This window comes from Salvelinus fontinalis, chromosome 31 (genome assembly GCF_029448725.1).
Source record: "Salvelinus fontinalis isolate EN_2023a chromosome 31, ASM2944872v1, whole genome shotgun sequence".
Classification (NCBI taxonomy): domain Eukaryota; kingdom Metazoa; phylum Chordata; class Actinopteri; order Salmoniformes; family Salmonidae; genus Salvelinus; species Salvelinus fontinalis.
In genome coordinates this window covers 33086589-33112987 of record NC_074695.1, presented here as the reverse complement: position 1 = coordinate 33112987, position 26399 = coordinate 33086589, and the positions used below count along the sequence as shown (strand labels likewise).

Sequence of the window (26399 nt, the reverse complement as noted above, 5' to 3'; positions counted from 1 at the left end):
TTCCCCCTCACAGACACCAAGGTGATGAATGTCAGATATAGTTGTCATGTTTTAGTAGCAAACGGCTGGACGTGTGAGAGAGGAGACAATAGGTATTTTCCTCAGACTCTTCATCTCTCTCTCTGTCAGTATCACCTGGCTGCCAGACTGTCTCCACTCAAGTAGCCAGTCTGTCACCAAGTTTAAAGTAGTATTAGTCGTATGCATAGCCATGGAAGTGGGGGGTGCTGAGGGTGGTGCAGCACCCCCTGATAAATCACAATAAAAAAAAATATTTATCTAAAAAAAATAAAAAGATCACCAAATTAGTACACTAGGCCTTTATTACTCCTGTATGAGCGAAGAAAAACACTTTCAGCAGAGCACCCTCCCAATCAATGACATCATCACCCTTAGCATAGGCAGAACGAGCAGTAGTGTCACCTGTTTTTAGATGAGTCACAAAGACACATACACAACAACTTCATATTTGTTTCCTGCGCATCTTAACCACAAGGAGCCCTGGGCAACGTTCCTAATGTCGCTGTCCAATGTTAACAGTACAGACTGCAAAGGGTCTCCAGGATAGGGGTGTAACACATTGAAGCAGAGGGATGAATCCGGGGTCTTGCTGAGACATTTCCTCCTCTGTTTTCTATCTCTCCCAAACCTCTCTCCTCAGTGTTCCCCAAACCTCTCTCCTCAGTGTTCCCCAACAATGCTCGTTGAGATCACTGTTTAGTTGAAGTGAACTACTACACCTCCTTGTGGCATCTTTGCAATCTACAATCAATCACACGATCCCTTGAGACCACTTATCCTCTAACACTGCTCTAGGAGGGACATCCTGGTAATTCCTTTACACCTCCTCACTATCCAAGTCACCAGATACCTGTCAGCTTGTTTGTCTATCTGCATATTTCTTGATCAGTCTGCCAGTCTGTCTGCTTTCACCTGAACTATGGATGGCCATGAGAGGAGTTTGAACAGGTGCTGCAGCAGTTTTACCACCCAAACAGCACTGTCCTGTGCTAACAAAAAACAAATCTATGTATAGGTCACGTTCAAGTTCAGTGGGGCACAATGTCTGAAATCTCGACTGTCACCTTGACCAAGTGTGCTTTGTTTAACGTCTGATCATTCTTATGTTGATGGTCTGATCCAGTCCTTCTCAGACTAACAGGTTTGGCAGACAGACTGCAGGTAGTTCCTCTCAGCTCAGAATGACAGTTGAGAGGCTTGTTCCCCAGCTAATCAGCCAGTTCTCTAGTCGTCCTTCACCGGTCACTCAGCAGCTGTGTACTGTGGACGGAACAGAGACTCAAACAGAGCTTCAGACAGGCAGAGCTTCAGGTGCTGGAGTTCCTTGAGCAACACCGGAACCTGTATGACTTATCATCCTAGTCTCCTTCCTCTTACTTTTTCCATCAGATGTGTACTACACTCTGCCTCTCCTGCAATGACAATGCAGTAAACTAGTTTGTTTCACTGACAGCTTAGGTATTAGGTCCTGATTATAGTATTGATTATAAATAGTATTTATAATCACCAGTTAATTAACCACAATAAACCAGGTGTGGGTGTGTCAACATCAGTAGAACTAGGTTAAAGCAAAAGACCAACACATTGGTTATGGTTCTCTACGGTGATATACGCCCACATTTATTGCAAACAAAATAGATATCGGCTCCCGAACACAGGCTCATAAACTTTGACTTGCACAAGTACAATAGGAGAAATAAAAAAGAGAAAACGTAAATTTCTTTAAAATGATAGGGTTACTGAACTTCACCAGGCAGTGTGGACATGATCTTTACCAAAACACATTTCTACAAAACTGCTCAATCTTAAAGCCCTAAAATGAAAAAGCTTCTCCCCTGTCTTTCTGAACCTGAAACGCACTGCTCCAAACTGCAAAAGGCCAGAAAGAAAATACATTATTAAAGCAAAGCAGTTACAACCTAAAGCAAGAAGAGGAATTATTTGTTCCTTTGGTCTCCTCTCTGAGACATGGTTCTTTTGACACTGTCTCCACCTGCAGGTACATTTCAGTCACTGCATGGGACCTCTAACTACAATACTAAATATATAGTTTCCATATAACAGACTTCTCTGATTTGATATGACAGAGTATGACTCACGTAAATAGTAGTGTCATAGCAAATGTGCATAAAAATATCAAAATGTGATCGATTGCCCAAGTTCAGTTACTTCTTAATGCTATGATCTGAACTCTGAGCTATTATTACCACTATACGGACCAACAGGTCAGGTACCATGTAATTACACACATTACTAAATTGGCACAATTATACATTGAGACTAGTACAGTAGTACATAGTTAGATGTCTTTGTTGAAGCCAAAGACTTCCAGACCAGAGAAGCCAGGTGCCATTCATATAGATACCAACGGTCGAGTTCCATGTCAAAGGTTAACTTCCATGTAAAGCGTGTATGACAATCGTAAACTCATCTTCCTAACACCATCCTATTATATTTCACATTCTCTATGACAAAGGCATTTGTATATCAAAACCAAGAATGGACTTGGTACAGAGATCAAACTAGACAATCATTACAAATAAATCAGGCTGGGAGAGTAAAATGTTTGACAATAAAATATAAAAAAATCAGCTTCCTGTGATATCTCAGAACCCCCCCCAAAACAACAACACTTATTCCATTTTAAAATTCTGGCCTTTCAAATGAAATAAAATAACTAAAAAATATAGAAGAAACAGACACCGGATAAGCTGTTGTACAATTTGTGTAACCAACCACTTTTGAACTCCAAAATATCCCAATGTCAAAACAGTTATTTAATAAATCAGCCATTTCCATGTACGGCACATGGTAAACATGAACACCCTCCCAGGATGTGTAGAGAGGTGGGCTGATGTGAAATGTGGTGGCAGCCAGTGATGGACGAGCTCGTGGAAACCTTGTCGTCATTTATCTTTTTTCTCAGCCTCTGTGGCCTCTTCTTTCGCTGCAGCATCTTCCGGAGAGACTTCCTCGTACCTGTCAGAGTGGGGGAAAAGAATAGAAAGAAAATGTTTTCAATTAAAGGAGACAAATGATGACTAATAGCAACTTGGGGATTTCACAATCCACTGCACACAACTGTATGATTACTGAAAACAAACATGAAAGTGTTTTATGTTGATACCAAATAAATACACCAATGGGAGTGATGAATCCAATGCTGGCCCGGGACTCCAACAAACACAACAAAAAGATGTGGGTGATCTGCAGCCCTGGAGAATGCCTGGACATGACTAGTGGGGCATCTGAATCATACTCAGCCAAAGTAACTTATGAGCAATGCTTCAGAACAACAACAAAAAAAAGGTTGGGTTTGGGCCAGATAGGCCCAGGTTCACTAAAATGAGTTGAACCATTCCCTGGACCTAGGTCACTTCTCAGGAAAAGCCTGATATTGACATTTCGTCAAAGGAGAGAGATTGCATCTGCCAGTGCCAGAGGTCCTTCCACAGAGCTCTGGTGTTGAGGGTCAGAGCAGGAGAGAGAAACAGAGGGAAGGATACTGAACACCAGGCAAGCCAGGGTTGATGACAGAGTCATGTCAGGGCAGGGTGGGGGAGACATGGGGCGTACCTGCCCGGGTGAGAGGTGATCTGGTCACTACATAGGTGGGTTGTTGCGTCGCCGGCGTGGCGAGGAGGAGCTCTGCATTGAGTTAGCCAGGCTGGCGGGAGAGCCTGACACGGTGGGGTAGTGTGTGAGCCGGGGTGTGTGTGGCAACACCTCCTCTGAGGACTCATAGCTGAGCAGGAAGAAGAGGAAGAGGAGCAGGATGGCCAGTGAGTTGTTACAGCAGAGAAACACAGTAGAGAGAGAAAAGACTAGTATGCCAAAGTGAATTCATAGCTCTACAAAAGGTGCTGAAAATGAAGAGATGAAGTGCTTTGCAAGACTGAACACAGTAGTGGACAAAGAATGAGTGAATATAAAGTGTGTCTGTCAGAAACGCCAACAGTGTGACAGATGTGAACCAGTCAAAGTACGATGACCAGGAAGGTTAGCAGTTGGCACCAAGCCTTGGCACAGCCAGCTGACACCCAGGTCTCTTACCCTCTCTCCACATGCTTCGTGCCACCCCAAGGTCATGGCTTTGTTTTTCCCATGGCGAATAACAAGCGAGGCGGCATTTCTGGCAGGAGAGGTTTGGGGAATGTTTCCTCTCCCTCCCCTGCCCAGGCCAGCCGCTGTGCAGGTGCTTGCCCCAGCTGGGTGTCTAACCTCTGCTGTTATTATGGCTAGTAGCAGTCAGAGCCTCCACAGCCCAAGTCACAGTGCTGAGATTACAGTCTAGGGGGACCAAGGCCTGACCCTGACCCAGTAGTGTATGCATGGATGAGTAGGTGCATGACAGAGCCATTCACACGTAATACTCCAAGCAGCACTAGGTGAGAGAATGATATCTAAATCATTGTAATCATGTCAATAAACATTGAGTCTGGAGGAGGGGAGAGCAATAGGTGGAAAAGGTTTATATGATGAGTGAAGATCTACTTAAAAAAAAAAAAAAGTAAGATGAGGTTTCCATGCTGAATAATCTTGGAGGCACAAATGTCAAGATTAAGAGACAGGCAACCAACTACTAAAGACACCAATAGCACTATTTGGTAGGGTTGAGCGGTATCCAGATTGTCATACCGTCCTCTCACCCTGGGATTTACTGTATTACCGGTATAGTAAACAAGGGGGCACCCAAAAAAATGACAAATAATTTGGGCGTCTATTACCAGAAAGCTAACAAAATTAGAACACGTAATATCGAATTTCCATGGAGGTTGCTAGGTAAATGTGCAAACGATCCCAAACCAAAATTAAATGCAAAGACAGTGAATCCTGATCATAAAGTTATACATATACAGGTAGGAGCTACAGAATGTAATATTTGGTGATTTAGGACATTTACAAGCGTTTTGACAAATGTTTGTCCCAAGGAAGAACAGTACTGGCTCTCTATCCACATGTCTACACACTGTCTGTGTAGAGTCTGGAGTTGTCAGGGCAAAGGGCTTGCCTGCTCAGAGAAGAGGGGGGAGGAGCAGATGGGCCCAGAACAGAGAGGTGGAAAAAAACAGAAATCAAGATGGCAGATGTATAAATAACTCATCCAAAAAGGTTTTGACTTCTCAAACACGGCAGAAAGCTAACACAATATAATGCCCCATCACCTTATTAATTCAGCCACATACTTAGATAGCAGGTGAAACTAGGTGGCGTATTAATGCAGATCTCTGCGTTTTTCCATGCAGAAAAAAAAGGTAAAATGCATAAGAAATATCTTGCTGCGTTTGGAAAAACGCAGTTGTAAAATGCTTCGTATTGGAATTTCTGCTCGGCATCAGACTCATTTTGTGCTTCAGTTGCACTTCTAAACTCGGATGAGAATTCACAAACGGGCGTTCTATCAGCAGACCGTGCTCGGACTGATGTGTAGCAACTTATCTCCAGTACTTTTTCACAAATGTAACCAGCCAATTTTTTACATCCCGCAAAATATTAGGAAATGTAGCGGGTTACATTCTTTATGATCGGCCTAAACAGAAATATGATGGCTAGGCATCGTTTCTTTTTCATTGTAAACTCCTTTACTTGTGTGGCTGCCAGCCAAACAGCACAAGTTGACTGCAGGTATTTACTTTAAAAATAGCTACAAATATTACAACGTATTGAACAAATTCAAATAAATAGTTTCAACGGTATAGCGGTATAGGAAAAGCATCACGTTCCCTGGTAGACAGCGCATTTGGAAAGTATTCAGATCCCTTCTCTTTTTCCACATTTTGTTACGTTACAGCCTTATTCTAAAATAGACTCAAATAAATGTTTTCCCCCTTCATCAATCGACACACAATAACCCACAATGACAAAGCGGAGAAAAAAAAGGTGTTTAGAATGTTGCAAATGTATCATAAAAAAAACAGAAATTCCTTATTTACATAAGTATTTAGACCCTTTGCTATGAGACTTGAAATTGAGCTCCGGCGCATCCTGTTTCCATTGATCATCCTTGAGATGTTTCTACAACTTGATTGGAGTCCACCTGTGGTAAATTCAATTGATTGGACATGATTTGGAAAGGCACACACCTGTTTATATAAGGTGCCACAGTTGACAGTGCATGTCAGAGCAAAAACCAAGCCATGAGATCAAAGGAATTGTCTGTAGAGCTCGGAGACTGGATTGTGTTGAGGCACAGATCTGGGGAAGTGTACCAAAACATTTCTGCAGCACTGGAGGTCCTGAAGAACACAGTGGCCATCTTTTTTTAAACTCTTCCTAGAGCTGGCCGCCTGGCCAAACTGAGCAATACGGGGAGAATGGCCTCAGGGAGGTGACCAAGAACCCGATGGTCACTTTGACAAAGCTCCAGAGTTCCTCTGTGGAGATGGGAGGACCTTCCAGAAGGACAACCATCTCTGCAGCACACCATCCTTGAAACCTGCTCCAGAACTCTCAGACTGGGGCAAAGGTTCACCTTCCAACAGGACAATGACCCTAAGCACACAGCCAAGACAACACAGGAGTAGCTTTGGGACAAGTCTCTGAATGTCCTTGAGTGGCCCAGCCAGAGCCCGGATTTGAACCTGATCGAACAACTGGAGAGACCTGAAAATATCTGTGCAGCAACACTCCCCATCCAGCCTGACAGAGCTTGAGAGGATCTACAGAGAATAATACAAGAAACTCCCCAAATACAAGTGTGCCAAGCTTGTAGCATCATACCCAAGAAGACTTGAGTCTGTAATAACTGCCAAAGGTGCTTCAACAAAGTACTGAGTAAAAGGGTCTGGATACTTATGTAAATGTCATATTTCCATTATTTATTTATTTTTATAAATGTGAAAACATTTTTTGCTTTGTCATTATGGGGTATTGTGTGTAGATTTAATGAGGAAAGAAATCAATTTTAGAATAAGGCTGTAACGTAACAAAATTTTGAAAAAGTTAAGTGGTCTGACTTTCCGAATGCACTGTAGGTATATGGTATACCACCCAAGCCTACTATCTGGTGCTGCATGGTGGAACAGGATAAATGTTCAATACCACAGGTGATGAGCTCAGAACTGATTAAGAAATGCCATGCTGGAAACAGGGAAGGTGTTATATTATTACCTGAACATCTCTGTCAGTTCTCCTTTCAACAGCGCTACAACCACCGGAAATCCAATACAGGCTGGGACCAGGTACAGCAAGGCAGGCTGGGAAGGAAGAGAGAGTGAGACAAGTCAACCGGTCAGTAGCAGCCAAGTCTCGACATAAAGGTAACGCTTTCAACTGCATGTCACGAGTGTGAACTGGGAGTCTGTGCCTCACTCACCTGGGCATGTTTGAAGGTGTGCATGACCCAGATGGTCATACCCAGGCCAAAGATGTAGGCCAGGAAGCTGGTGTAGAAGTAGGTCCTGGTGTTCTTCTTCAGACTGGAGGGGGCAGGGTACAGAGAGAACATTAAACAGCTGGAAACAACTAGACTGGGCAGGGAGAGCAAGGATCTGGAAGGAGAAGAGTTAGTGCTCACCTGACATCAAAGCGGAGGAGTAAAGCAATGAAGATCCCTGGAAAAATAAATGCAATATTCACATTAACAGAGGGGCCAGTGCTCTTAAGGTGTCAGCATGCTTCAGTTCGGCTAGGTGAAATGGTGTGTGCTCGCATACTCCCTTAAAAGACCTTCACTTGAAAAACGAAAAAAAGCAGCAATAGTACTGTTTGTCCATTTTGAAATGTTATAGCCAGTCCAGTACGCACTTCCTCAAAATAGTCTGAATTCAAATCAAATGTTATTCAAATGTGTAGACCTTACCGTGAAATGCTTACTTACAAGCCCTTAACCAACAATGCAGTTCAAGAAAAAGACTTAAGAAATATATATACAGGGGGGGGGGGGGGGTACCAGTACCAAGTCAAAATGCAGGAGTACAGGTTAGTCGAGGTAGTTTGTCTATTCTAAGATAGACTTGAGTTGTCATTAATTTAGACATTTCGGTGCAACAACCGGAAAAAAACCTTACAGAAGATGATGACGTCACAAAATGTCATAATATATGCTGTTTCGGATGGGAAGCATGCGGACGCCTTCAGAAGACAAATAAGATTCAGCGCGAGGTGTTAGAGTGGAGGTGGATGTCATGCCGGAGTATTGCCCTCAAGTGGATGTCACAAGCCAATATGTACATACAATTAGAAGCTACTGCTGAGTGAGGGGAATGTTGACTTGCCTGGAATGACAATATCTCCAAGACCCAGCATGGCAAATTGATTGGCACCTAGACCCTTCTGGAACAGGTCCTGGGGAAACACCACTGAGATCGAGAGAAGAGGAAGAAATAACTATGGTCACCATGTGTCAGATGTGATCTAATCACAGAGACCAAAAGCAGAGCACACACACAATGACAGTAGTTGCTCCACAGTGACTGGGGTGATAGATGCTGCTTTTCAGACAGCCATATACTTAACTGTCTCTGAGACTAACAAAATAAATTTACATAGCACCCATTAAAGTAAGGTTACACATTAAATACTGTCTATAAATATTGATTGCATTGATATTTTACAATAAAAAGGTTCCTTTACTCACACTTAATGGGTGCCTCGAACGACTTGGCCACGGTAACCATGACATTGGTGCCAAACACCTACAGGGATAACGGTTGTTTATTCAAGTGAGTCAATTCTCCAAGCTTAACATTTTGGCAGGGCCTAAGGGGTATACTACACAGCAGGATCAATAAGTTAGGCAGCTAACTTGCCTAAATATATATATATATTTCAAAATAAGCTTGAAATGTGCATGGTCTAATTGACTCACAACCAAAAACAATCTACATTTAGCTTTCTTATCAAAGTTAGCTGGCTCATTGATCCTCCTATGTAATATACCCCTCTGGTGTGTAGCCTAGTAGTGCAGTGGTTGGGGTTATTTGGCAGACTTACCCAGAAGACGTCATACACAAACAGCCCCCCCAGCAGGATGCAGCCAGTACTGACATTGTTTAGGTGCAGAAGTTCTACCCCATTCAGGGCAAACGCCAGGCCAAAGAGGTTGTTGGCAATCCAGTGCTGAGAAGAACCAACAAACACATTATCAAACAAAAACATCCACAACACCCAAACAGAAGACAAACGCAGATTAACACAACCATAGAGAACATTGAAAGAAACACTGAGGACATTTTCTGCAGCCAATTACAGCTCTGTTAGTACGCCTGACCATTTGGTGTCTTCAACGTTTTATCATCTGGGACGAACTGTAACATTGTGTTTTGACCAGAGGCAACGCCTCTTGACAACGCGTCGCTCCAACGCTTCATATTTGCATAAAGTATAGCTCAACTTTTTCTAGCGCTCCTGTTGCAGGGTTCTCGCTGCTCATCTTCCCACAATCCCCCGCACATTTCTCTGCGTTCCCTCGTTGAAAACGAATGGGTCCGGAACTTCTCCCGACTAATTCATTGTTGGTGAAAACCCAGTATAACACCGTCATCCTCTACACCCCAAACTAAATCGCCATGCCATAAATAAACTAAAAATGACACTATTTTAACACGCTGTAGTGTAACTTCAACTGACCTTCTTGAGGATGTACCAGACCCCAACCACAGTGCTGATGACCAGGCAGATCATGTCCTTGGTGTCAAACTCATAGTTGACTATTTCTGTGGGAGGGGGGGGTCATCAGTGACAAACATCCAGCTATTCATAAAACATACATGCTTTTACAGGCTATTTACCATATTACTGTTTCTAGCTTTCATTCCATCCTTACCTTCTTTGGTCTCTCCTGAGCCCTGAGTGAAGAGCAGCTGGTACTGCTTGATGGGAATGTTAGCAGGGAAGATCCTGTTCATGAAGGGACTAATCAAGAGGCAGAAAATATGTTGAGACAGGCTATATAATCCAAGTCATCTAACGTGAAAGGAGATCTTAATTAATGAAGTGATATGAAACAAATCAAGCCTCTCACCTCATTGTATGAGACAGTGCCAAAATCCCCAGGACAAAGAAATACATTGACAGCAGCAAGTTGATGTACTCTTGTGAGAAAATCTATGATTGAAACGAGGCAAAATCATTTAGTATTACAAATTCCACCCTTCTCCACCTTTAACAGGGTATAACACCACTAGTCTCTCTCGCTCTTGATCAGGGAGCTGAAAAAAGTGAATCAATAAGGACAGCATGCATGATGTGAGCATGGGGTGCAAGCAATGAGTAACACAGATACAGTACGGTAAAGCAGAGGTACAGAGATATGTGGGAGATTGGAGGGGAAAGCAGTAGCTTATTCAAATGTAATAATGCAGAAAAGGATTCAGGACAAAGCATAGGAAGTATTGCGAGTGATGATGCTCACTTTGAAGAAGAGGTAGAGGCCGAAGAGGGTGCAGCTGGCGATTATGGGGAACCGTGCAGCGTCCCTGCCTGTGATGGTCTCTGGCATGTCTGAGGAGTTCTGGGAAGAGACAGAAACAAGGGTTGAGTGGACAAGAATGCATACAAAACACACACACTTCCTAAGTACCTTCAAAAACACACAAAAGCATGAACATTCTCATAGCACATTGCAAAAGTTCCTCTTCAGAGGGAAAGCACTAGAAGTACAAGCACTATACCATATCAATATCAACCTGTCTCTTACTAAATCACAGTCACAACTTTTAGTGCCTCATCTCATCGCAGACTATTTCTAGTTCTTCACAAAATAAGTAGTTAGGTCACATGTTCGTGTCCCACTAGACATAAACCTATCTGAATGAAATTAGCTAATCTGCACAGGGAATATAATTAAAATGGGTCATTGTGGTGCGATGAGTAGCAAGTAGCAAGACAGGACTGCAACGAACAAGCGATTCATTCTAAAGACCACATCTCCAGTTGATACTAGATAGAGGCCTTTAACATATCACCTTCAGTGTCAGTTTCTTCTATAGCACCGTCCTTGAACCCTTTCAAAGTTCACACAACCTGTTCAGTGTGATTCTGGTCAAGGGGACTTGGCCTGTACACGACAGGACCCACATCCTCATTGATTGGGCGCAAAGCAGGACAATGCCGAGGCCCAAACCTTGACACTTGGTGCCTAATAACCAAAATGATTTTACACACAAATGGGAGACATACACACATAGCGACACACTGTCATGAAGCATCTTCAAGATTGCCACGAACAATGAGGTGTCAGTATGAGGAAAAATATGTTTAAATAAAAATACTGTCGACTGACAGTGCGTGTTCTGAGTATCAGTTCTAATACTCACTCTGTACTCATAATCGCAACCATTTTCTCCAGCAACCTAAGGATGAAATAAGTGTTCAGAAAGTCATAAGCTGGGTATGCAGTAAAAATATAGTAGGTAATCTATATTAAGCACCAGGGAAGATTCTAGCTGAGGCAGCAACCAACCACACAGGAAGGACTGCAGCAGGGTACCAGTTAGTTCACAACCACCAGAAAAGTTAATTCATTTCACGCCACTCAAAAAGCCTGTTATCAGTCATGTCAACAGACAACCAAGTCATGCATCATCATCCCTTTCCCTCCACCTACTGACTAAAATACCAATAGTGATGGCTGTATTACACGTGTAGTTGTGAAAATGAAACTGATTTGCATATTCCTACTATACATTAAGCAAGTGTCAGAAGGGCTTCAGATAAAATAATAGGCTAGGGCGTGGCTAGAAATTAACTGAGAAGCAATGGAAATGGGTTTACCTAAACGTCTCCACTCATGTCAAAACAAATAAAAGTCGCCTAAACCCTTGCACACGTCTCTCCATCACCTGCTAAAGACTTGGCAGTGACAACCTGGCTAAAATGAATGAACAACATCATGCCAGCTAGCTAGACGTCATGATTAAAAATAACATTGACCACTCAACAAAAACAAAAGAACCTAACTAGTAAATTAAGCAAGCAAATGATCAGGCAAATGGGGTAACATATGGTTCATGACAGCCCCAGTCAAAGCCCGCCAGTCATTCATTACTGTTGTTAGCCATGCCTAGCTAACTGGCTAGCTACATCAGACTTGTCTGGATATGGAACAGAAACACTGACTGTGTAATGTGAGTGACATCTGGCTAGTGCTACATGAGACTAGTGTGCGAGACACTTGACACTGAATGAGGGTCGTTGCATCCTTTGTTTATGGCCCAACAACAGGATCCAACAGTTTAGCGCTTCCCACTGTTAGCTGCGTAAACTACCTAGTTACTGTAAGTTAGCTAACTACTTGTACATTGCAATAATGTTAACGTTACCTTGCTTTTGCCACAGTTGACTGATCGCAGGGCACCGAAGAAAATGGGCAACAGAGCCATAAAAACAAGGCTGCCATATGCCAGTGCCGTTCCCTCCGGTGTCGCCACAAACTTGGCTACAGTCGCGTTGACAGCGTCGGTACCATTTGAGTCGGTAGAATTCAGGCCATCCAGAATGAGAGGTGAAGTTTCGCTGGGTAAGACCGATCCTTGATCAACATCCGCCATGTTTGCAAGTTGTCCAACCCAAAGGAGACGTGTAAGCTGTTTTCGATCTATGAATACTGGTCGTTTCTCATTTAAGGTTGTTCTCTTTTGCTAAGGCCACGTTCCCTATCTCTTTGCCAATTGAAACACCTCTTCCTTGTTCTTGTTCTTCGGGGGGGTTTATCGGCGGTTGGCATCCAACGTTATGGTGCCTTACCGCCGCTTACTGGAGTGGAGTGTGGGCCAGAGACAGGGAGAAACAAAATCCTACCGGCCAGCACCGTTGCTCTTAAAATATATATATATATATATATATTTGAGACTATATCTAATGACGTTCTACTCAATATACTCTTTAAACTAATTTCCTGTATCCCCTTCTCCCTCATACTAAATCTCAGCCTCTCTCTTTCCCTCTGATATTGCGTGCTTGTTTAGCCAGTACATCAATTGCCTCGTTCCCCTCCACCCCCACATGGGCTGGGACCCAAGTAAATCTTATCGGTATACCCATCTGTCTAATCCTGCCATGGGTTTGTAGCACCTCATCAAGCAGACTGTGTCTGCTACTTGACCTAAAGGACTGGAGACTCATCAACACTGCACATGAATCCGAGCAATTAACTACTCTGTCTGGCTTGACTTCCTCCACCCACTGCAAGGCACAACAGTATGGCCATCAGCTCTGCTGTATATACAGCCAGATGATCTGTAATACTGTACCTGAGAGTAAACATCATTGATCATGATTGAGAACAACAGAGGACTAATCATGCTCCCCCTGTGGTGTACCATTCTCTTCCTTGTTGGTTCACTTGCTGTCAATATATTGTTTCAAACCAGTACTTAACACCACCTAGTGGTATGGATGGTTGTTTTGAAGCAAATACCTTTCTTTTTTTATATACAGTTGAAGTCAGAAGTTTACATATACTTAGGTTGGAGCATTAAAACTCATTTTTCAACCACTCCACAAATGTCTTGTTAACAAACTATAGTTTTGGCAAGTCGGTTAGGACATCTACTTTGTGCCCGACACAAGTCATTTTTCCAACAATTGTTTGCGGACAGATTATTTCACTTATAATTCACTGTATCACAATTCCAGTGGGTAAGAAGTTAACATACACTAAGTTGACTGTGCCTTTAAACAGCTTGGAAAGCTCCAGAAATGATGTCATGGCTTTAGAAGGTTCTGATAGGCTAATTGACATCATTTGAGTTAATTGGAGGTGTAGCTGTGGATGTATTTCAAGGCCTACATTCAAACTCAGTGCCTCTTTGCTTGACATCATGGGAAAATCCAAAGAAATCAGCCAAGACCTCAGAATTTTTTTTATTTTTATTTTTTAGACATCCACAAGTCTGCTTCATCCTTGGGAGAAATTTCCAAATGCCTGAAGGTACCACGTTCATCTGTACAAACAATAGTACGCAAGTATAAACACCATGGGACCACGCAGCCGTCATACCGCTCAGGAAGGAGATGCGTTCTGTCTCCTAGAGATGAACGAATTTTGGTGCGAAAAGTGCAAATAAATCCCAGAACAACAGCAAAGGACCTTGTGAAGATGTTGGAGGAAACAGGTACAAAAGTATCTATATCCACAGTAAAACAAGTCCTAAATCGACATAACCTGAAAGGCCGCTCAGCAAGGAAGAAGCCACTGCTCAAAAACCGCCATAAAAAAGCCAGACTACGGTTTGCAACTGCACATGGGGACAAAGATCATACTTTTTGGAGAAATGTCCTCTGGTCTGATGAAACAAAAATAGAACTGTTTGGCCATAATGACCATCGTTATGTTTGGAGGAAAAAGGGGGAAGGTTGCAAGCTGAAGAACACCATCCCAACCGTGAAGCACGATGGTGGCAGCATCTTGTTGTGGGGGTGCTTTGCTACAGGAAGGACTGGTGCACTTCACAAAATAGATGGCATCATGAAGAGGGACAATTATGTGGATATATTGAAGCAACATCTCAAGACATCAGTCAGGAAGTTAAAGCTTGTTGCAAATGGGTCTTCCAAATAGACAATGACCCCAAGCATACTTTCAAAGTTGTTGCAAAATGGCTTAAGGACAATACAGTCAAGGTATTGGAGTGGCCATCACAAGGCCCTGACCTCCCTATAGAACATTTTTGGGCAGAACTGAAAAAGCATGTGTGAGCAAGGAGGCCTACAGACCTGACTCAGTTATACCAGCTCTGTCAGGAGGAATGGGCCAAAATTCACCCAACGTTTTGTGGGAAGCTTGTGGAAGGCTACCTGACACGTTTGACCCAAGTTAAACAATTTAAAGGAAATGCTACCAAATAATAATTGGGTTTATGTAAACTTCTGACCACTGGGAATTTGATGAAAGAAATAAAAGCTGAAATAAATAATTCTCTCTAATATTATTCTGACATTTCACATTCTTAAAATAAAGTGGTGATCCTAACTGACCTAAAACAGGGAATTTTTACTAGGATTAAATGTCAGGAATTGTGAAAAACTGCATGTAAATGTATTTGGCTAAGCGTAAGTGTGAACTTCTGACTTCAACTGTATATATATATATATATATTTATGAAGAAAACAAGTACAAAAACAGAAATATACAAGAGTACATAAACAGACTGGGTATCAGCAATGATTTGGTTCAGACCTTTAAGTCTTTCTGCAAAGATGGATGCAAGTAGCTTTCCATCATTGTTCATTCATGTGATTTGTCTCCAATTTTTAACATTATAGGATCCTTGTTTAGTTTGGAGACTACAGAAATGAGGCCTTGTGTCATAGAAACAGGCAGGACCCCTATATAAATTGCTTCCTTAAAGACAAATAGAAATTCAACAATATCCTCCTGAAAATATGTATAAGGCCATCATTCTCTGGAGATCTCTTTAACTTGCTGATTCATTGATAGAAATCAATTCAGAGGCATCCTAATCCCATTTCGAAAAGTGTCCTAGCTAGGTAAATTATAGTCTACATAGTTTTCAATACATGTTTTATTCAAATAATATATACAGTACAGGCATGGAACATATTAAACACATTTAGTGACAATGTTGAAACCACATTATTATAGAATGTCTTAACCTATAAAATGTAACTTGAAATATTTACAACTATGCATTTACAAAGTATAATATTTATTTCTCTGTTATTAAAAGCAAAGATTATTGACAGAAGTGGGGGCTTCAGGAAGCTGTAGCCTTCCATTCAAGATATGAGTCAAATACCTGAAACAGGATGTCAGAGCAAATGGGGATCAGTAACCCATCACCAGAGCAAATTCATAGATATGTTGGGGGAAAGGAGATGAGGGACATTTTGCCATCAACTAACTCATGTAGTGATAATGTTGCTGCCTCTTAATGTCTTAAATGTTCATGCAATCTCAAGGGGACCAACCAAAGATGTAATCATCACTGTGCATTAGAGCAGTGGATCTATTCCAGAGCTAGCACACCTGATTAAACTTGTCAACTAATCATCAAGACCTTGATTAGATTAATCAGGTTAGCTAGTTCAGGGCTACAACAAAATTCTGAAGCGTCTAGGAGTCCCCGAAGAGAGGTTTGTGAACCCCTGCATGAGAGGACCAGCTGCTCGTGGAAGTTTTAGATGTAAATACCATAGAATGAATTATATTGCTATGGTTCATACTCCAGAGAAGGCCCTCAGTCCTCCTCACACCACACTGGTCGAAGGTAAGATGTGCAGGACGTAGGTGATGACAGAGACAGCGATTAGGAGAGGCTGAACCTGAGCTTGAAGCTGCCCCAACGATTTAGTCTTCAGCTCCACTTCCACAGGGAAGTGGTCACTCACTTCCAGAACCTGAAATGACGAACTGAGTTTATTCTGTGTCATGATATCTATGACAGAAGAAAAATACAGAAAAAAGACAACTTTGGCATTTCTGGAATGGTGCAGCTTTTCCTGGGGGCTTTTTGAGATGGAAAAGGGTTTGAAATGCTAAAACACATGATAAAATATTGTTTGAAAAGAGTATTACCATTTCCTTTGAGAGTTTATACTCCTTGGCGATGTTGAAGACCCGAGCTGAATAAGGTTTGATGGCCTTTAGGAAGGGCTGTCCGTGTACCACAATCCTAAGAAAAACTAAGTGTCAAATCAATAGAGCTGAATAGTAATATGTTTGTCTATAATCAAAAAAATCCCTCATTCAAATAATGTATAATTTCAGTGTAGCTCATTTTCTAATTTCCACCCACCTGTCATAGGCACAGCTGGTGAGGTCTCCAACTGTGGTGTCCACCTTATCCCCGATCAACCAGAAGAATCCAGGGTTTGAGAACAGTCTGATGTTTGCCTTGTCCTGCCTTGTTATGTGCCCACAACCAGCATTGAAGGCTCCAAGGAACATCACTTTCTATAGGACACAGAGTGGCATTACATTGGTGTAAGTTAGATATGTGGATAATATAGCATGACAGATAAAACAGTAACTGAATTCATCTTACTCTAACCAAACAAAAACACCAACAGGTAGTTGAAATTGTTCTCCCAGTCTTGTCATGTCTCACCTCAGTATTCCACTTCCTTTTTATTTCCTCAAAGACATCATAGAGCTTGTCAATCTCCTTGATTGCATCAGAGGCCGTAGTGTGCAGTGGGATCAGAGCAAAGTCTCCTATCACTGTTCAGAGGAAGATCATTAGTTATCAAAACAGTACACATTGAATTTCAATTCTCATGAACTTAAAAAGAACCAACCTGTTTCCTTGGCTTGGAATCTAACAACAAAGGGGTCTCTGGAGAAAGCATCCACACCCCCCTCCTTTGTGTCAGCGTACTGGTACCGATCTGTCAACTCTACAGTCTCATTCCTGTGGAGAGGCGTTTAGTTATAGCATCATTCACTTGGGCTTAAAGTTAAAGCAGGGTGACAGATAGTTAAATAGTAGGACAGGGGAGGCCGTATATTTAGGAGGTTTTAAATGACTGCAAGTTTACGTCATGAGAATTGCATTTGTAAATTAATGTGATGTAAGAGCTCTGAAATATATACAGATTTGAGTCATTTAGCAGACACAACACTAATTGCTCCTGTAAGTCGATCTGGAAATGTCCCTTGCTCAAGGGCCCATCAACAGATCCTTCACCTAGTCAGCTCGGGATTCAAATATATAATGTAAAAATAAAGGTGTCCCTTACCGGTACAGATAGACATACTGCTCCTGGTCTTCAGGTGTCCGCCCCAGACCTCCACTGGCAACATATTTATAGTGATAGCGGTCATCATATCTAAGACAGAATGAACAAAGGGGTCGGAGTCCATAAATTAAGTGAAAAAAAAGTCTAGCATAAATAAAGAATTTCTTTATAACTCAAATCGATTTATTTCAAGTACATTTAACAAAAGCCTCAATACACTTTACAGGTATAGTATTAAATACTTGTTACAGTATATAGATTCTACTGTACCTAGTACTGTATCTGTTGAGTCTCCCCAACAGAGCTTTGGTGGCTTTGCCCTGTAGGTCTTTTACCTCCTGAAGGAGACAGATGTCACAGCGAGACACAACCTGTGGACAACCAACCAACAAGGTCAGAACAGGAATGTCTAACAATCACTGAAAAATACCGAGATTATATATCTGTGGACTAAAAGGTTACTACAAGCTTCACTCTGTTGATCTACATGCATGCAGGTGAAGTGGGATTTTTGGAGTAGTGGACACCTTTTTGGTAACATGATATCTTCGCCGGTCCCATTCACAAGGGGGCGATAGCAAAGTAGCCATTTTTGTCTTCTCATTTGTGAAAGCAAGGAAGAGTCGCCTTCCCTTGCTGGTAGTAGCAGCTATCTGGCAACCTAGCTAGTTGGCTTTAGCCTGGCTAAAAATATAGCAAGCTAGCTACAGTAACGTTAGCCTTTCTAGCTTCTCACATTATCATGTGAAATAATCATATTTATAAAGAAAAAAAATATTCCCTGGCAAATATTTGTATACTTGCCAGTGTAACCTAAAATAAACATTCGAGTAACCTGCTGCTGCTGGTATATTCATTCCCATATCAGATAAAAATGGCATATTTTGGTCATGAAAAAAAAAAAAGCACATGGCTAGCTAGTTGTCTACAGCACGTAATACAACCGCTTGGTCGAATCCTGAATGCTGATTGGTTAAAACCGTATTCCAACCGGTATCTATTCCACAAGTTATCGCCTGCTAAAGCCATAGCAAAGGGCTAAAGCCACGTCGTTAAAATGCCTGTTTATTCTGTTCCACCGGACTGCGCAATCCACGGTCTCATCAGCCTAGCCAGGCAATTTATGAACTAGATCTCTACTATAAAAAGCATTTAGACATCTTTAAAATAACAATAGTCTGTCTCTCCGACATTTGCAACATTGTTTCAATATTCAAATTAGATCTAGCTGATCTAGCTGTAGATCTAGCTGTTGCATAGTAATGAACGTGTCAGAAGACGGGATGAGACTGACAGGCAGCTTTTCTCAGCCAGTCGAAATCATGAATCAGCGTTATCGATATACAGTGCATTTGGAAAGTATTCCCTTGACTTTTTCCACATTTTGTTACACCATATTCTAAAATGGATTACATTGTTTCCCCTCAATCTACACACAATACCCCATCATGACAATGCGAAAACAGGTTTAGAAATACTTGCCAATGTATTTAAAATAAAATAAAACTGAAATTCCTCAAATATTCAAACCCTTTGCAATGACTCGAAATTGAGCTCATGTGCATCCTGTTTGCATTGATCATCCTTGAGATGTTTCTACAACTTGATTGGACTCCCCCTGTGGTAAATTCAATTGATTGGACATGATTTGGAAAGGCACACACCGATCACAGTTGACAGTGCATGTCAGAGCAAAAACCAAGCCATGAGGTCGAAGGAATTGTCAGTAGAGCTCAGAGACAGGATTGTGCCGAGGCACAGATCTGGGGAAGAGTACAAAAAAAATGTCTGCAGCATTGAAGGTCCCGAAGAACACAGTGGCCACCATCATTCTTAAATGGAAGAAGTTTGGAACCACCAAGACTCTTCCTAGAGCTGGCCGCCCAGCCAAACTGTGCAATCTGGGGAGATGGGCCTTGGTCAGGGAGGTGACTCTGGCAGAGCTCCAGAGTTCCTCTGTGGAGATTGAAGAAGCACCATTTCTGCAGCACTCCACCAAATCAGGCCTTTATGGTAGAGTGGCCAGACGGAAGCCACTCCTCAGTAAAATGCACGACAGCCCGCTTGGAGTTTGCCAAAAGGCACCTTAAGGACTATCAGACCATGAGAAACAAGATTCTCTGGTCTGATGAAACCAAGATTGAACTCTTTGGCCTGAATGCCACGCTTCACGTCTGGAGGAAACCTGAGCCCTCATTTATCAATGTTGCGTACGAACAGAAATGTTCATAAACCATGCGTGCGATCATTTTTAAGCAAAGTGTGGGATTTATCCATTTGTACTTATACTTGAGAATGTGGGTAAATTTAAGCACACCTCTGACCGTGTGTACGCATAGCACCTTGTGGTAGAAAAGTCAAACTGCTAATGAAAATCAGAAACTATGAAGAAAAAAATATTAACATTTGTTTATTAATATATTTATTTTACAGACACTTAAGCTACGAATAGTTCTCAGGGTGCTATCGAATTCATAAACATGAAACCATTTAATAATAAAGTCAATTAGAAAGAGAGTGGAACGTAAGGTTGGAGGCAATTTAGTTTAACCAGTTAAATAATATTTTTAAAAAGGCAACACTGAGGCATTGTGACTTGTCCAAAATGGCAAATCTTGCATTACTGGAGGATCTGGCACAAGCTGCATTACGCAGGGAGCGTGTTTTCAATGAGCGTGCAGATTTTTCTGACAGTGACGCTTTGCTTATTATTAGATTTTGTTTTCCAAGGCATATTTTATTGCATCTCTGGAACCAACTCTCTCCAGTAATAGAAATGGAGACGAAATGCACCAATTGCACCCCAGTGCATACCCAAGTCCTCTCCACCCTGGGATTTTTGGCCACAGGAACATTCCAACGGGAGATTGCGGATCGGTCTGGCATTTCACAACTAACCATGAGATGAATATTGCCTGCAGTCCTTCATGGCATTATTTCATTGACCCCACAATACATACAGTTTCCATACACTGCTGTGCAACAGGCCAGAGTGAAAAGGTATTTCCATACCATAGCTGGATTTCTCAATGTCATTGGAGTAATTGACTGCACCCACATCGCAATTAAAGCTCCATCATTGAACAAATTCAACTTCATCAACAGAAAAAGTTTCCATTCTGTCAATGTGCAGGTCATCTGTGATTCACATTTGGCTTTGTTGAATGTAGTGGCCAGGTGGGACACATGATTCATTCATTGTGCAGAACAGCTCATTCAGCCTAAACCTCCAGGAAGGAGCTGTTGAGGATGGATGGCTTATTGGTAAGTGACTTATGTTTTATTTGCAAGGTTTTATTTGCCATGTTAGACCTCTACTGGGAAACAATATCTGAATGTTGTGTTCATAACTGCAGGAGACTGGGGCTACCCGTTAAGAACATGGCTGATGACTCCCCTCACAAACCAACAAGAGGCAAGGTACAACCAAGCCCACGCATGCACAAGAACAGTGGAGCGCACCATAGGCCTGCTGAAAGGGCGTTGGCTGTGCTTGTCTGGGACAGGAGGCACACTGCATTATCAAATCAAATTTTATTTGTCACATACACATGGTTAGCAGATGTTAATTTGAGTGTAGCGAAATGCTTGTGCTTCTAGTTCCGACTATGCAGTAATATCTAACAAGTAATCTAACAATTTCACAACAACTACCTTATACACACACAAGTGTAAAGGAATGAATAAGAATATGTACATAAAAATATATGAATGAGTGTTGGTCGAACAGCATAGGCAATAGATGGTATAGAATACAGTATATACATATGAGATGCGTAATGTAGGGTATGTAAACATTATACAACGTGGCATTGTTTAAAGTGGCTAGTGATACATTTATTACATCAATTTTTCCATTATTAAAGTGGCTAGAGTTGAGTCAGTATGTTGGCAGCAGCCACTCACTGTTAGTGATGGCTGTTTAACAGTCTGATGGCCTTGAGATAGAAGCTGTTTTTCAGTCTCTCGGTCCCCGCTTTGATGCACCTGTACTAACCTCGCCTTCTGGATGATATCGAGGTGAACAGGCAGTGGCTCGGGTGGTTGTTGTCCTTGATTATATTTTTGGCCTTCCTGTGACATCGGGTGGTGTAGGTGTCCTGGAGGGCAGGTAGTTTGCCCCCGGTGATGCGTTGTGCAGACCATACTACCCTCTGGAGAGCCTTACAGTTATGGGAAGAGCAGTTGCCGTACCAGGCGGTGATATAGCCTGACAGGATGCTCTCGATTGTGCATCTGTAAAAGTTTGAATGTTTTTGGTGACAAGCCGAATTTCTTCAGCGTCCTGAGGTTGAAGAGGCGCTGCTGCGCCTTCTTCACCACGCTGTCTGTGTGGGTGGACCATTTCAGTTTGTCCGTGATGTGTACGCCGAGGAACATAAAACTTTCCACCTTCTCCACTACTGTCCCGTCGATGTGGATAGGGAGGTGCTCAGTCTGCTGTTTCCTGAAGTCCACGATCAGCTCCTCTGTTTTGTTGACATTGACTGTGAGGTTATTTTCCTGACACTTGGTAATCAAACCTACCACTGTAGTGTCGTGTGCAAACTTGATGATTGAGTTAGAGGCATGCATGGCCACGCAGTCTTTGGTGAACAGGGAGTACAGGAGAGGGCTGAGAACGCACCCTTGTGGGGCCCCAGTGTTGAGGATCAGTGGGGTGGAGATGTTACCTACCCTCACTACCTGGGGGCGGCCCGTCAGGAAGTCCAGGACCCTGTTGCATAGGGCGGGGTCGAGACCCAGGGTCTCGAGCTTAATGACGAGTTGAGGGTACTATGGTGTTAAATGCTGAGCTGTAGTTGATGAACATCATTCTTACATACAGTGGGTAGAAGAAGTATTTAATAGAGTGCCGATTTTGCAGGTTTTCCTACTTACAAAGCATGTAGAGGTCTGTAATTTTTTATCATAGGTACACTTCAACTGTGGGAGACGGAATCTAAAACAAATCCAGAAAATCACATTGTATGATTTTTAAGTAAATAATTAGCATTATGCACATTTGTGGCCTGCTGGAGGTCATTCTGCAGGGCTCTGGCAGTGCTCCTCCTTGCACAAAGGCGGAGGTAGCGATCCTGCTGCTGGGTTGTTGCCCTCCTACGGCCTCCTCCACGTCTCCTGATGTACTGGCCTGTCTCCTGGTAGCGCCTCCATGCTTTGGACACTACGCTGACAGACACAGCAAGCCTTCTTGCCACAGCTCGCATTGATGTGCCATCCTGGATGAGCTGCACTACCTGAGCCACTTGTGTGGGTTGTAGACTCCGTCTCATGCTACCACTAGAGTGAGAACACCGCCAGCATTCAAAAGTGATCAAAACATCAGCCAGGAAGCATAGAAACTGAGAAGTGGTCTGTGGTCACCACCTGCAGAATCACTCCTTTATTGGGGGTGTCTTGTTAATTGCCTAGAATTTCCACCTTTTGTCTATTCCATTTGCACAACAGCATGTGAAATGTATTGTCAATCAGTGTTGCTTCCTAAGTGGACAGTTTGATTTCACAGAAGTGTGATTGACTTGGAGTTACATTGTGTTGTTTAAGTGTTCCCTTTATTTTTTTGAGCAGTGTATATCCAATGTACACCAGTAAACTAGTGTGAAATAAATACAACATGTAACTACTTTGGAATGATACACAGGACACCACTATACTGTAAATACAAAACAAATAGAAGCAGACCACAACTATATAAAAAGTACTAAATGCATCACAGGAGGTTGGTGGCACATTAATTGGAGAGAACAGGTAATGACTGGAGCAGACAGTGGAATGGTATCAAATACATCAAACACATGGTTTCCAGGTGTTTGATGCCATTCCATTTGCTACATTCCAGACATTATTATGAGCCATTATCCCCTCAGCAGCCTCCACTGAAATACATACTATATATAGAACGCTATGCAAAATAATTTACATACAGAACTAAAACTTAATCCAATCCTTACAGTAAATGTGTCTCTGCCAGAGTCATCTTGGTCAAGGTCGCTCCCAGACTCTGTTTGACTCACTAAGAATTTCCTCCAAAGCCTCTTTCTCGGTATACCTGGCTTTTGTCATCTTTTTACTCCCCTGTTGGGTAGTTTGCTTGGTTTTTCGCTTTCTTTTTACATTCCTGATAAGCCATTTTTATGCCAAAGCGATGAAAGAATCCGTTCAAAATATTATGATTCGCTCTGGAATGTGTCCTTTCAAAATGGGTAGTAATGGGCCGCATTACTCAAAATGGCTATAAAGCTTACCTTATTGGCTACACGACTGTCCATATTTCACTTTAACCGCTCCCCAGTCTAACCACACCTTTTGTTCGTAAGAACCTAGCTCAAATACAGGCCAAATTGAAGCTTACCTTGTAAGATGTTTGTTGTTTAGTGAAAACGAAGTATAAAATGAACTTCTTAACTCGATAATGGTACGTCACAGGCCGCCAAAATAACATCCGTATGTATCATCTTTGGAATCTTCGCTTCCACCACATATCAACGTTGTTCAAGTGTATATAGGGTGTGACCTGATCCATTATGGCCGTATGCCCATATATGGTACAAGCCGCACCAAAGATTGTATAGTACGGACTATTAGGAGACCCTACATTTAAGTGGTTTTAAGATGAATTTGAGACTGATTTACACAACAGTATGTTAAAGATGCTGTCACGGATCTTAAGCACTTAGTTACAAATTCGTAACATATTGTATGAATTGGAATTCGTAACATATCATACAAATTGCAAATAGAAAAAAATGCAGTACATAACAGATCATACTAAATTGTGCAACATTTTCGTGGGGACCCGTTTTGTCGTGTGAGCACTAGTTTTCAAAGCTACTGGCTGAAATTATACAAAATATTAGTTTCTCCTTTGAGCCACTCTTCACTAAAAGTAACAATTATCCTCTTGTAAGCCTGTATTATTCTGAAAAGACAACAAGAGTCACCTTGGTCAGAGTGTGCATCACTCTGTAGTTGGCTGATTTGGTGGCATCGAAGTTCTGGATGTTGAAGGCACATATCTTGAAGCCTGAACATGGTCCATAAATACCAATGAGAAGGAGGAGGAGAGGAGAGAGGCAACTCATGACTGAGCTGCTTGCTGTTAATAGAAAATATGTGAAATTACTGGGCATCGACATATTCATTTTTTACTCTACATTGTGAGTCATTAAAATGGTAATCACTCAGATCACGGTTCATCACCAACTTTTCTGTTAAAAAAAACACTCCTAATGTAATACCTGCTAAGTAACAGTTGTGGCACCCTGTGAAGAGATGAATGAGTCCAGGATTTCATTCAGCAAAGCGACACAGTTGTGTGTAAACAGCTCTGCAACATAAACCCTAAACTAGTTTTTCTTGAATGTCGGTTAGTCATTTGGAGCTGTGTCCTGCATTATCAATGTGTTTGTCAACTCCAGGGCAGTGAGTGAATGTCAAACTGAATGAGTTGTTCAAAAGGTAAATCTTTCACAATCCTCACATTAAGCTTCACTCAAGCAATGTATTATTTTAAATAGGCAAGTCAGTTAAGAACAAATTCTTATTTACAATGCCGTCCTACCCCGGACAAACCCTAACGACGCTGGGCCAATTGTGCGCCACCCTTTGGGACTCCCAATCACGGCCGGTTGTGATACAGCCTGGGATCGAACCAGGGTCTGTAGTGACGCCTCCAGCACTGTATTAACTAGTCTTTGTTAGAGAAGCAAACAGTTCATTGCTGTGCTCCACCATTGACAGTGATTGCATAATAGTGATACAATCAGTTTGAATTTGACCTGTTGGATAGAGAAACTGTGTCCTTGCGTGTTCAGTCACATTTGACAGTGCTGTTGAACAATGGAGAGGGAGCACACCAATCCAACCAGCTGTCCTGCTTCCTTAGTAAGCCCTAGCCCAGCCCTGACGCAGTATACTGGTGGTAGAATTCCACTCCAGACTGTTTCTGCATTTGGGAAGTCATTGTTAAAGTTGAAAACAACAGAAGCTTGGATTCAACAAACTAGAGTCCCACTATGATCTTTGTGTTCCAAGGTTAGATGGAAGTGTTTACCAAATCAAACATACCCAACATGGCCCTGATTAAATTTAGATATAGGTCTGATCAATTCAAGAATTGTTTCTTTAAACAATCCCACCAGAGGAAAATTGACTAACCACAGCATACAGCTGAGACTCAAAAGCCTACAGAGTCAAATGCAGACTCAAAAAGAGCAATCGTCTCAATGATAGTGTTTGTACAATACACAAAGGCATTAAATCAGACATACATTTAGAAGCTTCTGGTGAGCAAGGTGAAGATGAAATATTTTAACAGAAACAGAGAGAATCATTAGCCTACCTCCTTTGATGAGAATTTGATCAATTCCAGGCACACCAAGATGTTATATTAGGCTAATCTTTACACACCTTACCCAAACTCCCCAATGGCTGTCACTAGGTGAAGATTGGGTAATCCGTTTTCACCCACAGAGATAGATAGAGGACTCATCTTGGTATATGTGCCATTATAGAGTCTGTGACAACATGGACAGCGCCATTGAAGTAATCTCCATTTTGAAGAAGTCAAATTTCTTCTTCAAAACATGACTCCAACAGGGTTGCCAGGAGGGATCAGTAAATTAAGTTGGAAATGCTGGAAGCCCTCAATGGCACTGCCCATGCTTTTACCCTTTTGGCCACCAGAGGCCTCTATCATTCTCTATGGGTTTCACCACACCTTCAACAGATCT

The 26399-nt window shown here is 42.1% G+C and overlaps 2 protein-coding genes across 7 annotated transcripts; both read right to left on the bottom strand.

The window, feature by feature from the left end:
• Positions 1-1609: 1609 nt before the first annotated feature.
• Positions 1610-12679, bottom strand: hm13 (histocompatibility (minor) 13). 4 transcript variants are annotated; one of them, XM_055892281.1, is made up of 14 exons: positions 12285-12679; positions 11280-11315; positions 10376-10474; positions 9986-10068; positions 9788-9876; positions 9592-9677; positions 8956-9081; positions 8600-8657; positions 8238-8321; positions 7538-7574; positions 7337-7439; positions 7132-7217; positions 3598-3766; positions 1610-3000 (listed from the first exon to the last, which is right to left on the bottom strand). In XM_055892281.1, the coding sequence occupies exons 1-13, from the start codon at positions 12510-12512 to the stop codon at positions 3625-3627; spliced, it is 1257 nt and encodes a 418-aa protein (XP_055748256.1). In that variant the 5' UTR covers positions 12513-12679; the 3' UTR covers positions 1610-3000; positions 3598-3624. The 4 variants fall into 4 exon arrangements, with proteins under 4 accessions (XP_055748256.1, XP_055748257.1, XP_055748258.1 ...); XM_055892282.1 differs by lacking the exon at positions 11280-11315 and having other exon boundaries at positions 12285-12678; XM_055892283.1 differs by lacking the exon at positions 3598-3766 and having other exon boundaries at positions 12285-12677.
• Positions 12680-15470: 2791 nt separating this feature from the next.
• LOC129830082 (deoxyribonuclease gamma-like) lies at positions 15471-26226 on the bottom strand. 3 transcript variants are annotated; one of them, XM_055892288.1, is made up of 10 exons: positions 26009-26226; positions 24906-24994; positions 24609-24763; positions 17935-18035; positions 17665-17754; positions 17224-17336; positions 17034-17146; positions 16722-16879; positions 16502-16598; positions 15471-16323 (listed from the first exon to the last, which is right to left on the bottom strand). In XM_055892288.1, the coding sequence occupies exons 3-10, from the start codon at positions 24747-24749 to the stop codon at positions 16174-16176; spliced, it is 963 nt and encodes a 320-aa protein (XP_055748263.1). In that variant the 5' UTR covers positions 24750-24763; positions 24906-24994; positions 26009-26226; the 3' UTR covers positions 15471-16173. The 3 variants fall into 3 exon arrangements, with proteins under 3 accessions (XP_055748263.1, XP_055748262.1, XP_055748265.1); XM_055892287.1 differs by lacking the exon at positions 24906-24994 and having other exon boundaries at positions 26009-26223; XM_055892290.1 differs by lacking the exons at positions 24609-24763; positions 24906-24994; positions 26009-26226 and adding an exon at positions 18192-19525.
• Between the last annotated feature and the right edge of the window lie 173 nt (positions 26227-26399).